At 44.8% G+C, this 13,554-nt stretch overlaps 1 protein-coding gene across 3 annotated transcripts in view; it reads left to right on the top strand.

Moving 5' to 3' along the window:
• NOC3L (NOC3 like DNA replication regulator) overlaps positions 1-13,248 on the top strand; it is a 91,930-nt gene extending 78,682 nt beyond the window's left edge. For 2 of the 3 annotated variants that reach the window (XM_040435661.1, XM_040435662.1), the window contains exons 18-21: positions 4,246-4,374; positions 7,071-7,168; positions 9,730-9,814; positions 11,422-11,560. In XM_040435661.1, the coding sequence (XP_040291595.1) occupies positions 4,246-4,374; positions 7,071-7,168; positions 9,730-9,814; positions 11,422-11,541 (432 nt within the window). In that variant the 3' untranslated portion in view covers positions 11,542-11,560. Of the gene's footprint in view, positions 1-4,245; positions 4,375-7,070; positions 7,169-9,729; positions 9,815-11,421 lie in introns of all 3 variants that reach the window. The other variant, XM_040435660.1, reaches the window with a different exon arrangement.
• Positions 13,249-13,554: the final 306 nt, after the last annotated feature.

Raw genomic sequence — 13,554 nt, 5'->3', positions numbered from 1 at the left:
TTATGCCCATTCCACTGAGCCTCTTAGGCTGGTTTCACACGAGCGAGTGTCACGTTCCGGACTCGCAGCACAGCTCCCGTCCTGAACTTCCAGCACTGCCGGGGTCACGTAGCATTATATTGAGGTATTGATGCATTATGTCAGTGTTAGCCAATTCATTCCAGACCTCTAAGGGTTACATAGCATCATAAATCAATATAATGTTATGTGACCCCGGCAGTTCTGGAAGGTCAGGTCCCGTGCTGAGCCGCGAGTCCGGAGAGTGACACTCGCTCGTATGAAACCAGCCTTATTCTGTTCTGGGTGGGGATAGCCCTCGAAGGTGGTTATTTAGTGGGAGAACCGCTCTTCTTGCAGGAACAGAGGTTTATCAGTGCAGTTATGCCAGTTTCAGTGGAAGAAACGCTTTATTATACAGTTGACAGTGCTGTATAGTTCTAGTGCCGAATTCTGGCATCGGAGCTGCACCTGAATAGCTGATCAGCTAGTGATTTCCTATCCTGAGAATAGGCCATCACTTAAAGGTTTTTTTATTTTATTTTATTTTTTTTACTTGATGACCTATCCTTGGGTCATTAGTATCTGAGCAGTGGGGCACCGACACCTGGGACCACTGCCGATCAGCTGTTTGAGAAGGCACCAGCACTCACAGTAGCTCCGCAGACTTATCGCAGCTTTTCCAAGGCCATGTGATGTCATGTTCATCAGTCACGTGGCCTAGGCGCAGTTCAGCCCCATTGAAGTGAATGCGGTTGAGCTGCGATGCCAGACACAGCCGCTATACAATGTACGGCGCTGTGCTTGGTGAGCAGAGTGAAGGCCGCGGCTCTGCTGTGAAAGCCGGTGCCTTCTCAAACAGCTGATTGGGCTCCGCAGTGTCGGATCCCCACCGATAAAACCCCTTTAATAAAAGCCGGACATCCCCTTTAAGTCTTTTTTTTTTTTCTGGAAAGTGGCAGTGAACAACACAGAACCTGATGCTCAGTAACCTACAACCTATTCCCTAAGGTACGCAGTCTTGGAAAATACGTCGGGCACTGACGTGCGAATCTGTAAAACTAAATGGGCCCCAGTAGAATTAGTTTTTACTCACATTTCTGCTCAACTGATTCTTCATTCAGACTTTAAAGAAATAAAAGATTTATTAGGTATTCGCTTATCTGGAAATCTAAATAGCAATAGTCTAAGAAGTGCTGATTTTACAGTTAGAGAGCCACAAGTAGAGCACGACGTGCGGCTGCGCTGGAAATGAGCTCCTTTAGTAGTAATAATAAAACTGAACCGTTTGTCTCTAGGGAAGATGCTAAATAGGGGATGACAAATGCTACATTTGCTTTAATGTGCGCCTTCTCTCTGGAGCCATAACAGGGACTCGAAATATTCCCACCAGTTGGGGGGGGAGCAAAACCGGTCGTCTTCTCTAATGCATTATGCAGATGAATATGTGCCACAAATGAAAATTCAGATATTTTCCCTCTAATCTCTGGGGACGTGACCGCTCGACGTCCCTTCTGCGTTGTCGTAAGCAGTCCTCCTGCTTTCTTGCTACTTTCTTGCTTCCATTTTAATTCACAGAAAGGGATGAAGATACAGCACACAATATCCCATAAGACATGGCATGAAAACTAACTGCATAACCTGATCCATCGTCCTCATCCGATCGACCTTCTGCTGGGAAAACAGTGACCGAAACGCCAGGACAGATTTGTCAAAACGACCACCAAAACTGGCCTTGTTGCCCATAGCAACCAATCACAGCCCAGCTTTCATGTCTCAGACTACTCTGAGGAAAAAATGGAAGCTGCGCTGAGTTGCTAAGGGCAACATGGCTTATGTTTGTGTTAGAGGGATGGACGCAGCAGGATACTTCTAGCAGATGTGGAAGGCTGACAACCTGTAATCGGGTGTAACTAGATAAGGCTTGAGCCCATAGCACATTTTTTAACAGGGCCCTTTCCACTAAGCAACTTCCCCCTCGAATGGTCAAGACCGCCCACACTTGCCATAGAACCCACCCACTCAGTAATTATGCCCTGTTAGTGCCCCGCACTGTAGTTATGCTCTTTACAGTAGAATGACCCCTTAGTCCCCCCCGCACAGTAATGCTCCCCCTTAAAGCCCATCTGTCAGCAGATTTGTACCTATGACACCGGCTGACCTGTTACATGTGCACTTGGCAGCTGAAGGCATCTGTGTTGGTCCCATGTTCATATGTGCCCGCATTGCTGAGAAATAGGATGTTTTAATATATGTAAATGAGCCACTAAGAGCAACGGGGGCGTTGCCGTTACACCTAGAGGCTCTGCTCTCTCTGCAACTGCCGCGCCCTCTGCACATTGATTTTACAGGGCTAGGCAGTGAAAATTTCATCACACCTGGCCCTTTCAATCAAAGTGCAGTTACAGAGAGAGCGGAGCCTCTAGGTGTAATGACAACGCCCCCGTTGCTCCTAGAGGCTCATTTGCATATATTAAAACTTAATTTTCCTCAGCAATGCGGGCACATATGAACATGGGACCAACACAGATGCCTTCAGCTGCCAAGTGCACATGTAACAGGTCAGCCGGTGTCATAGGTACAAAACTGCTGACAGATGCTCTTTAATGCCCCCACACAGTAGTGTCAGGATAGGCCATCACTAGCTGATTAGCAGGGGTCTGGAACTCCCACGGATAAGCGGTTTGTAAAGTTGGTGTCAGAACTATACTGCACTGTAGTGGACATCTCTCGTCACTGGAGGGCTGCTCCCATTAGCCTCTGGCCTTCTCAGAACAGCAGACTTACCAGATGATGGATCATACCACCAGCCAGAGGGAGACTGGAGAGAGCGTCTGTGTTCCAGCAGTGCTGCCCACTGGGAATCTACCCCATAGGACAGATTATCAGTCCAGGCCTGCACACACTAATCATTATTACTGTCTGTGTACTGGCAGGGGGGGCCCGGACCTAAGGGCGATTGTTTCTCCCCTACCTATAGTCCATTACCGGCTGTATAACTTTTATTAGTACATTTTGCATGGAGGCAGCCAATGCAACTGCTAACAAGGCCTATGGAGGAAGGGGCACCCAGCACTGAGATGTTTTCACTCTTTCCTTAGTTTTCCGCAGCTACCATTGCAAAGAGATTTTTACAGCTCCTGCTGAGTTCTTCTGGAGCTGTACAAATTCCTATGTACTGAGCTCCCCCTAGTGGTGGCTACAGCCACAGTTTTATCAGTGAGATGGCGCTCACTGGAGGAGATAAATCACTGCAATACAAAATTAGAACATATAGGATGAACGCCATACATTTGTCTGACCTGAAACCGACATCTTTTTGCTGAATTTTTTTCCATTTTCTTTAAATAAATAACTTGGTAGGTGTTAGCTTAAAGTGAATAGTGAAAAATAAAATGCAATGCAAACTGTTTGAGGTGATTTTTGTCACCTTTGCATTTTTTTGCATGGTCTAGGTGTGGCCCAAAGAAACACCTATGAAGAAAGCCTTAGAAAAGTTACAGTAAACCGCGTCAAACTATGCCCTACTAACATTAAAGGGATACACACATTTTCACCCAGGCAGGCCCAGTGATATGAGTATCGGAGCATTTCATGCTCTCCCTCGCCCTCTGCAGGGCATGAAATGCTCCGATGCTCAGATTAGGGGGGCTGCTTGGGTGAAAATATGGGTATGTTTGGGTTCAGCTCCGAACCCGGACAACCCCTTTAAATTATGTGCTATATTCAGAATTTTGCTATGGAGGTCCTATGATTTCTCTATACACCCCTGTTGGCATTAGATGATGTCGTTTAGCGATTTATCCTTGTGAGTATAAAACTAGAGGAAACGGCACAATATTTACATCCCCTGCATGTTAAATGAACTATAACCTCTCCTGTGTACCCCCAGTGTCCTTGCCAAATACCCCTCAAGCACCTGTAAAATAGCACTGCCATCGTATTCCACCCTGTTGTGGTTACTATTGCTGTACTACGTCTGTAGGTAACTGCTGCTACTGCCATAATTCCAGAGTTAATCCTATAAAGGGGGCGGGCACATACGTTTTGGAGATGGCAAAAATATGTGGCACTGTGCGCCCACTACAGTGACCAGAAGCAGCCTGAACCAGCCTGTAGGCCAGGGAGGACGTCTGTGACCAAAGGTGGAGAATCTGCTGTAGGATCTAGTGTGTAGACGTCCTGCATAATTTCTGTCCCCTGCGGTCACCATCTGCTGGTTTTCACATGGCTTCTGTGTTATTCCAGACATTCCCAAAGACTGACATTCTGCTTGACAATGAATCTCAAGGCAGCGGCCTCTATCTACCGGAGCTCGATGAGCCGGAGTATTGTAACGCCCAGAATTCCGCCCTATGGGAGCTGCACATGTTACAGGTAATTTATCAGTAAACGCCACTCAATGTCTGTACGGGAAATCTCTTGGACTGTAGGAAGTGGAGGCTTCGGTATTTTAAGAGAAATAGCCGTTCGTCCCAGAGATAGCATTAGGGCAGGCATCCTCCAGCTGTTGTAAAACTACAACTCCCACAATGCCCTGCGGTAGGCTGTTCGGGCATGCTGGGAGTTGTAGTTTTGCAACAGTTGGAGGGCCGCAGTTTGAGGATGCCTGCATTAGGGGCTGGCCATATAATATTGAGCATACAACGTGTGCCAGGGTTTATAAAGGCTTTAGTAATTTGATATAAAGGGAACACCAGTTCGGACCGGCATCGTATGCGCTGGTATTCATAAATTTCCCTCTGTATCTGTAATGCAGTGCTGACAGCTTATCCTGAGCGGGCAGGCTGCCATACCGAAGCCTCTACTGGAATAACTTGTGAAGAGCTGATTTATTAAGATTTGCGCGCTGTCGGGTGGGAATGATCTGTGGAGCTGACAGTGTTGTGTGAAAGCTGTGACCTTGCAAGGAATCAGTGTGACGATATCCAAAATCATCACTGAGAAGTCCATTTTATCTCTTGTCCTCCAGTTTTATGTAGAACTGCAGATATATTCGGATAACATTTGCAGATAAGAGACTTTGCGACGTGAGAATGAGATGTCCAGACTCGGGGACGGTCTAGATGGCGTATGCATCTGCACCTATGTATCCAGTATCCATGTGGGAATCGCTGTAGTAACTTTAATTTGAGCTCTCTACAGCAGTTATTCTTTACGTCTGTGGGGGGATGCACACTTACCTGCTCCCCCCACTTGGTTCCCTGTTTGTCAACTTCTGGACTGGGCAAGGGTCACGTGTCATGTCCCCAAAGTAGGGCTTGTTTTTTGTGGTATAAATTGTATTGCTCAGTGGCACCGTTTTGAGGTACATATAACTTATCGATAAACTTTTATTAAAGGGGTTGTGTCATCTCAGAGCATTGGGGGTGTATCTCTAGGACATGATCAGACATTGGTCTCATATCCTAGTGATATGCTTGAGATGACCCAACCCCTTTAAAGGAACCCAGATATAACCTCTTCTTTACTCATTTACTATGTATGAATGGAGCATCAGAGTATTTCCTTGCTCCGATGATCGCCTTGCACTGCAAGGTCTGTTTGTGACGTACCAGACTTCTCCTCACTATGCCAGGCGGAGACTTTCCTTTAGCAGTGAGCCCGATGACGTCATCGGCACAAATGGGCATTCTGTAATTCTGCCCTAGGCTGTTTAGAGGTGGATACCACTATTACCCGCCTTTAAAACCAGAACAGCGCTATACACCGCCCATTTGTGCCATTGATGTCACCGGGCTCTCAACCAACAGACCTTGCCCTGCGCTATGGAGTGCAAGGCAAGGGGCGCATTGGAGCAAGGAAATGCTCCACGCATGCACAGTAAATGAGTAAAGTAGAGGATGTCTCTGGGTTCCACCTCTTTAAGGGCCCTTGCACCGCACGCGACCGTATGCCCTCAAAGACATACGGTCTGTGAGCGGGCTATATGTTCCGGAGCGGCATTGATGGTGTGCAGGGGAGATATGATCACAACCTGCTGGTTATCAGAAGACTCCTGCACCTAGGGGTTCACATGGGCAGTTTCTACAAAACCACAGCAAAATCCACGTTGCATGCAGATTTGACGCCAGGCATTGCAAAGGGTCACATCTGCAGTAAAAATCTACAGAAAGAATTGACATGCTGTGGATTTAACTAGTAATGTTTTGAAGTTCGGGTTTTCTAGCAATTCTGTTATGGATTCCGTTACCATGGGCCATAGTGGAATTATTTGACTGAATGCATAACGGAAGGCCTTGCATTCCATCATAATAGAAGTCTATGGGCGGCATAACGGATCCGCCTGGCTTCCATTATGCAGGAGTCCTCTTAAAGGCATTCCGTCATAGAATTCCGCTATGGCCCGTGGTAACTAAATCGCCAGAAAACTCGAACCCGAAGGCTGAACTTCAAAATATGAAGTTCGCTTATCACTAGAGTTAACATCTGCATCACACGTCAGTATCCATTTTGCTGATACTGTAATACACCTGCAGACCAGGGCATATCTGCCACATGTGAATGTACAGTACCTAAAGGGAGCAGTTTGTATACTATATGTATATTTAGGAATTATAGCTCTCGCCCTAATCGCTGCTCATTAAAGGTGTATTCCCATCTTAGACATTGGGGGCATATCGCTAGGATATGCCCCCGTTGTCTGATAGGTGCGGGTCCCACCTATATCGAGAACGGAGCGGGGAGCGCTGTGGCTGGAGGACCCCAGATTTCCCGGGGTCCGTCCACCACCAAACTCTAATCCCCGCCTCTCCCATAGAAGTGAATGGGAGCGTGCCGCGCATGCACGTCCCATGCTCCCGTTCATTTCTATGGGGCAGACGGCAATAGCAGAGCCAGTGCTTGGCTATTTTCGGCGGCCCCATAGAAATGGGGCCTTCACTTTCTGGTCTCCGTTCTCGATCGGTGGGACCCGCACCTATAAGACAATGGGGGCATATCCTAGGGATATGCCCCCATTGTCTGAGATGAGAAAACCCCTTTAATACGTGTATGCCTGTCCTGAACGTAAGCTGTAAATACTGTTACTATCTTGTCTGCATGTACTGCTATGTATTTGCTCCTCTTTTCAGAGACATTATCACCCTGTAGTCCGGGTTTTCGCTGCTCACCTTTTTGCTGGGGCGCCCTCTGAAGGCTCATCAGCTCTTGGAGCTTCATTAAGCCGAAGGTAGGACCATTATGTTGATATTCTGTTAAAATGACATGTCAAATCCAAATAAATGAAATCCCAGCCACAGTGTTAATAGGAACCTTCTGCATAAGAACATGAGGAGGTGTGCCCAGATGAAACCTAGTAGAAGCCATAGTTGGCAAGAACATTAGAAGTTGGGAGTAGGATGGAGGAAGGCACAGGACAGGCTGCGCCCTGTGAAGCAGCATGCATGTCACAGGCTGCAAATTATAGCCATGAAGACGATTGGCTATATTCACAATAAAATCATGGCTTCTAATTAAAGCCATGACACGGATGGAGTCTTTGTCTGACAGATCCAAACAGTCACCTTGACTTTAATGGGTTCCTTCTGGGTATAGTGTTAGAATAGTTTTGGATGCTGCACTATTTTTGCCATCAAAATGAACAGAAACGCTGATGGAACACAAGAGTGAATGGAGCACTAGAAACACTTCCCACGTGTGAAAACATTGACACGGAAAGGAATAAGTAAGAAAATAGAAGCTTGACCGGTGAGAATCTAGGAGATCTAAGCTACATTTCATTATTGCGATTAGAGATGTTCTGCTTTAGATTTGCTCTATGTTCTTCCGTGTACGGCTGTGCTTGTGACATAACAAGAATCCACAGTCTAATACGGGGTTCCTTAACCCCAGAGCTTGTATCTTAAGGTCTCTTCCTCAGGGACCCCTAATGAGGTTAAACTTGAAATGAAAAGAAAATGGACCTCAGTTTCATGGGAACCTCTGTGCTGTAAGTCTTCAGCTAGTGTGCTGGATTTTAGGATGTAATGGAAATGTTCTTGATATATTTATAATGACTGATTGTGGGTTTTCTCCATTTGGAGGAATAATCCGTGAAGAACTGGGAATTGTACATACACAAAGCAGTAGTTAGGGGCCATAGGACTACCTATAGGTTTATACAGATTTATAGTAATATGACATTTTAGAAGTTACTGATAAATCTACAGAATAAGGCCTTTTTCATGCATCCGTGACAAAATGGTCAGTGGTTCATCCATAAAGATGTCCACGAAGGATCCATGTTTGGTCCATATGTTTGTATATTTGCCCTGCATGTTTCATCCATATTCCACATACACTGCTAGGCTGAAAATTCGTTTCCAGAGCATCTCCTACCAGTGATCTATGGCAGCCATGGCCAAGCTCAGATGGCATCTGTGGTGGGAATAACCTTGCCACTGGGTTTTAGAGGGGCCTGTTTGCCAGCCTTTTGCCTCAGGATTATGGCCCATATGCTAAAACTTTGAAGGAGAAGGTAGACCAGCCGCACAGCCTAAGGCTACTTTCACACCTGCGTTAGGAGCGGATCCGTCTGGTATCTGCACAGACGGATCCGCACCTATAATGCAAACGCTTGTATCCGTTCAGAACGGATCCGTTTGCATAACCATGAACAAAAAAAAAAAATAATATATATATATTTTTATTTTTTTATTTTTTTTTGTTCATGATAATGCAAACGGATCCGTTTTGACTTTACATTGAAAGTCAATGGGGGACGGATCCGTTTGAAAATTGAGCCATATTGTGTCAACTTCAAACGGATCCGTCCCCATTGACTTACATTGTAAGTCTGGACGGATCCGTTTGCCTCAGCACGGCCAGGCGGACACCCGAACGCTGCAAGCTGCGTTCAGGTGTCCGCCTGCTGAGCGGAGCAGAGGCTGAACGGAGCCAGACTGATGCATTCTGAGCGGATCCGCATCCACTCAGAATGCATTAGGGCTGGACGGATCCGTTCGGGGCCGCTTGTGGGAGCCTTTAAACGGAACTCACAAGCGGAGCCCCGAACGCTAGTGTGAAAGTAGCCTAAATCTGTGGAACTTTTTTGGGCTGGAAAGCCATGCTTGCGGTCAGTCAAATGTGACTTCCATGGAATTCGGGAACCCCTGCTCGGATCTGGGTGATTTCTGGATAGGTTGTTCGCCCAGATCAGAGCTATCCAGTGATGTATAATTTATGGGGATATGTGGGGCTTTGGGGGTGTTTACTGCCTGTGAGTGATTAAGAGCCCATTGTGTTTGTTAATTGTATCACAGGCAAAGCCCATTGTGTTTGTTAATTGTATCACAGGCAGAGGGGGGTTGTGTACAATTGCTGGAAGTGTTTCCATACTGTAAATGCATGTGATTGGCTAATGTAAAAACTGTCTCAGTCTTCCACAAGGTCCCCAGTCGGGGTGCCAGGAGATTCGTTACAGCATCTGTGCGGTGTCTGGTTTTCATGGACAAAATAGGGCTTTCTTCCATGGTGTCACCACAGACCCAGGATTTGTGGAACACCACTGATGTGTGAATACACACATCAAAGTCAGTGGGTACAGTACATGTGCTGTCTGTAATTCACTGAAATTGCCCTGTCTCCGGGCCAGATCTATAGGAAGCAGTTAACCAATCCATCCTTGATATGTGTGAGGAAACACATGAGGAGGAACCACATGAACTCTATGCAGAGGTGTCAGCCATTTTATACACCTTTCAAGTATTACAGCTGTCTGTGTCTTTACGTACATGTGTTCATATTTTGCAGATCTGCTGTGGAATTATTTAGTGATTATTCTATGAATGAAATGAACTTCAATCCACCAGTTCCTGAAACTTTTCCCAGAATTAAGGTATTTACTGACACGTTCACAGTTGAGTGGAATTGTTGCCCATAAGAACCAGAAGAGATATTTTCGGGGGGGGGGGGGGGGGGGGGGATTAATCAAGCCCTGCACTCCATAATTGTCATAAAATAGGGCTTTTGCGACAATTATGCAACTTTTTGGGATGGTTATACTACTCATTCCAGTTTTGAAAATGGTCAAGGTGAGCTACATTATATTAGTACCAAAGCCACTGCAATAGGGAATTGCTGCAGAATACCGGAGTAGAGTAGCATTTCTAGACAAGAGGTTTAAAGATGCAGCAGATTTAACGAACAGTGTCCACAGAGTCCTCTGACACAGACTCCAGCAAAAATGACTTCAACTATTATTGATGATAAATTCCCCTCATTGTTTGGATGCTGGATTTTGGTTCTTTACACCTCCAGCTCTTGTCGGCATAGAGTTTCATACATTAGCATGAATGCTGCAATTTGTTTTGGGTTTTTTGACCACAAAATAAAGTTTCATAGAGGCTGCTTTTTATGTTTTTTTTTTAGTTTTACAAATGTGTTGAAGGTGTTTTTGTTCTCTTCTTCCTATAGAGGAGATGAAAAAACACCATAGCTTCAACATGCTGCATTTGAGAGCAAACCACTAGGCAAATACAAATGTGTGTCCTGCATTTCATATTTCCCATAGACTGCAGCGGTTTATATTGATGACCTATCATCAGGATAGGATATCATTATCTGATCTGTGGGGGTCTGACCCCCGGTACCCCCATCGATCAGCTGTTTGAAGAGGAGTCAGCGTTTCCATACGAGCGCTGCTTCCTGTTCATTACGCGTCGCCTCATCTTGGAAGTGCAGTGTAATCACAAGTACTCGCTCCATTCACTTGAACGGAGCGAGTACTTGGAATTATACTACACCGTCGCTCCACAGGAGATGACGAGCAGTGTAATGACTAGGAAGCTACGTTCGCATGAAGTGTCGCCGCCTCTTGAAACAGCTGATTGGCTGGTGTGCCGAACTCCCACCGATCTGATATTCATGACCTATCCTGTGGATAGGCCATCAATATAAATTGCTGCACAACCCCTTTAGGCCGAGTTCTGGAGCTGGCAATGTGCAGCAAAAAAAATGCCACTTAAAATGTAAAAGTCCACAAAAAGTAGTATAAAATACCTATATGTGGGTCACGTGCTGAGCAAGTGGAAAGGTTGATGTCAGATGCTGAGGAGTAACTAATGCTTCACTTCAAAGCTAGGAGGTGGCAATCATTGAAGAATACTGTGATTTACGTCCCGAATAAGGCTGAAAAGTGTCTTCCTTCTCGCTCATCCATTGCTACTTACAGTGAAAATGTATTCACGTCCTTACTGATTATTTTAAATATCAGCCCTGCTGTACTTCACATATGTACTGACCTGCAAGAAGTAAATCCACCGCATGTGATTAGACGATGACCTAAATGGAACTCTCCTCGGCCTGGTTAATGAGAGCCTCGAGCACTAGTTGTGAGATAACCAGGAAGAAATGCTTGTTTTTATTTTAAAGGGAATAAAAAAAAAAAAAGTCATTTAAAGGGAGAAAAGGAAATGTCTAATTTTCTGTGGTTTTGTGTTGCAGAATAAAGGTGGAGCGTATGTGCTTAGTGAAGACTTGCAGGAGATGATTGAGGCACAGCTTTCCAAGGTACCATCGGCTGACCTGGACTTTGCATCTCAAGTGAAAGCTTCAAGCTCATGACTGTGGTCATAGAAAAGTGACAATGAACATCTTAAGGACTTGCGGCTATTTATTGAGGACTGTATTTTCCTGCTCCTTTTGTATATACAGAGCTTCAAGCGTGCCAGAAAAACTGTGACAAATAAAAGGTGTTTTTTAAATCTGCTTTTCCTTAATCACATTAGGTGGTCACCGTACCCTTCAAGAAACCTCGTCGACCCAAGTCGTGAAGCAAACCATCTTTATTCTCAACATATACATATACAACAGTGTTTCAAGTCTGTATATATTAAGTAGTCCAAATGGAATAAAAGTAATTTTACAAAACCAACACCTTTCAAAACTGGCACAAAAAAAGTCAAGATACCGTCACACTTCATAACATGCACAAATCAGACACAGTCGAGACATTATACCAGAAGTTACAATTATTACACACACGAAAAATGCTTCAGTGCCCTTTACATAGTAAGTGATACTCCGCCGGGACAGTAGAGTACATTAAATGTCCAGAGGCTTGTAGTACATTGAGCGTTACCAGTGGTTGCTCTAATACAGGTGTAAATGTCTGATCATTTACATCCATTTCATACATTACAAAGTTATGCAGAATCCATCTCTATTTCTCTTCTGGAAGCCGTGTCTTATGGAGGCTTCAGCATTTCAAGTTGCTTTGCAACCACCAATGCTTTGTCTGGGAGACCACTGAGCACAAGCAGCCTGAAGAAGTTTAATCTGCTGTCCCTCTATTACCTAAACATCAAATTTCACCAGAAATTATACCAAATAAGGGTACGGGTGTGGTATCATTTGATGGAGGCTATAGGTCTATATTATGTAGCAACTCTAGAGAGCCTGACATGTTGTTACCAGCGATGTGTATACAGTGCCGATTCTGCCTTTAACGGAGAAGCGATTCAGTATGACTACACTTCGTTTGAAATCTTAAATATCAGTTTGTAAAGAGCAAGACACTCCACACAACATGTTCAACTGTCACACTTACAAGCAAGTGAAAAAGCACAAAACCACAAGTATGCCAGTCCTCTGTGGCGCCTCTCTAGGCCCCCGCGAACTTGTCTGGCTTCTAGTGTCACATGTCACCATGTTTAATCCTATGACATCAGTACGAAGGAAAATAAATAGTACAGAAAGGTTTCTGAAATGTACGACCAGGCGCAAACTAAAGAAACCACCTGCTACAGCGGAACTAGAGGTCCATAAAGCCCTGCCAGCTACAGTAGCCTTGGCATAAAACTCTACTTCGACCTTAGCATAAAGGCAAGCACATCTGTAATCTACAAGCCACTGTTTCCGCTCACAAGTCTAAATATGCGTAATAGGATAATTACACTTCCATCCGCCATTAGGCGGAACGCATCAAACTATTTACATTTAAGGACGTGATCCGATTGTCCGTGATGAAATCCAGGTTACCGATGAATGCCACTACTCTGCCCAGTTTTCTTCATTTTCCTGGCTCATGTCGTTAGATACTGTACAATGGAAGGCAATGTGCCAGTCGTGTTCCATGCTCTGCATAAATACTAAGCTTGGATAAATTAAAAGTACCACAACTACAGTAGTACCCAGCTCGTTGTGGCACTGCCCACACATTGACCAAGTAAATACTATAGAACTTGTAGGCAGGATCTATATAAAAAATAAATAGTAGTAAAATTTGCTAATATCCAAGTAATGCATACAAGCATGGCATTAACTCAACCATCTCTAAAATAAAAACAAGTCTTCACCCGATAACATATTCTGTATTGAGTGCTTGGTCAAGCTTGATTTCTCTATATAGATATGCAGTCGATAAGTTAAAAAGGGTTGTCCCACAAATATTGAAAATTTTTTGAACCAGATCCTGGATCTGAGTACTTTTGTAATTTCATGTAATTAAAAACTTGTATAGCCACTGAATTATTCACTGAAAGCCATCTGTATAGCGCCACCGGCTGTTTGCTCTTTTTTCTAATTTCTCTGTCCTGCTCACTGAGGTGGAAGCACAGGCTCAGTTCCATCCTTCAA

This window comes from Bufo bufo, chromosome 6, assembly GCF_905171765.1.
Source record: "Bufo bufo chromosome 6, aBufBuf1.1, whole genome shotgun sequence".
Taxonomy (NCBI): Eukaryota; Metazoa; Chordata; class Amphibia; order Anura; family Bufonidae; genus Bufo; species Bufo bufo.
The sequence above is the reverse complement of the archived record's forward strand: the minus strand, read 5'-3'. Positions and strand labels throughout refer to the sequence as shown.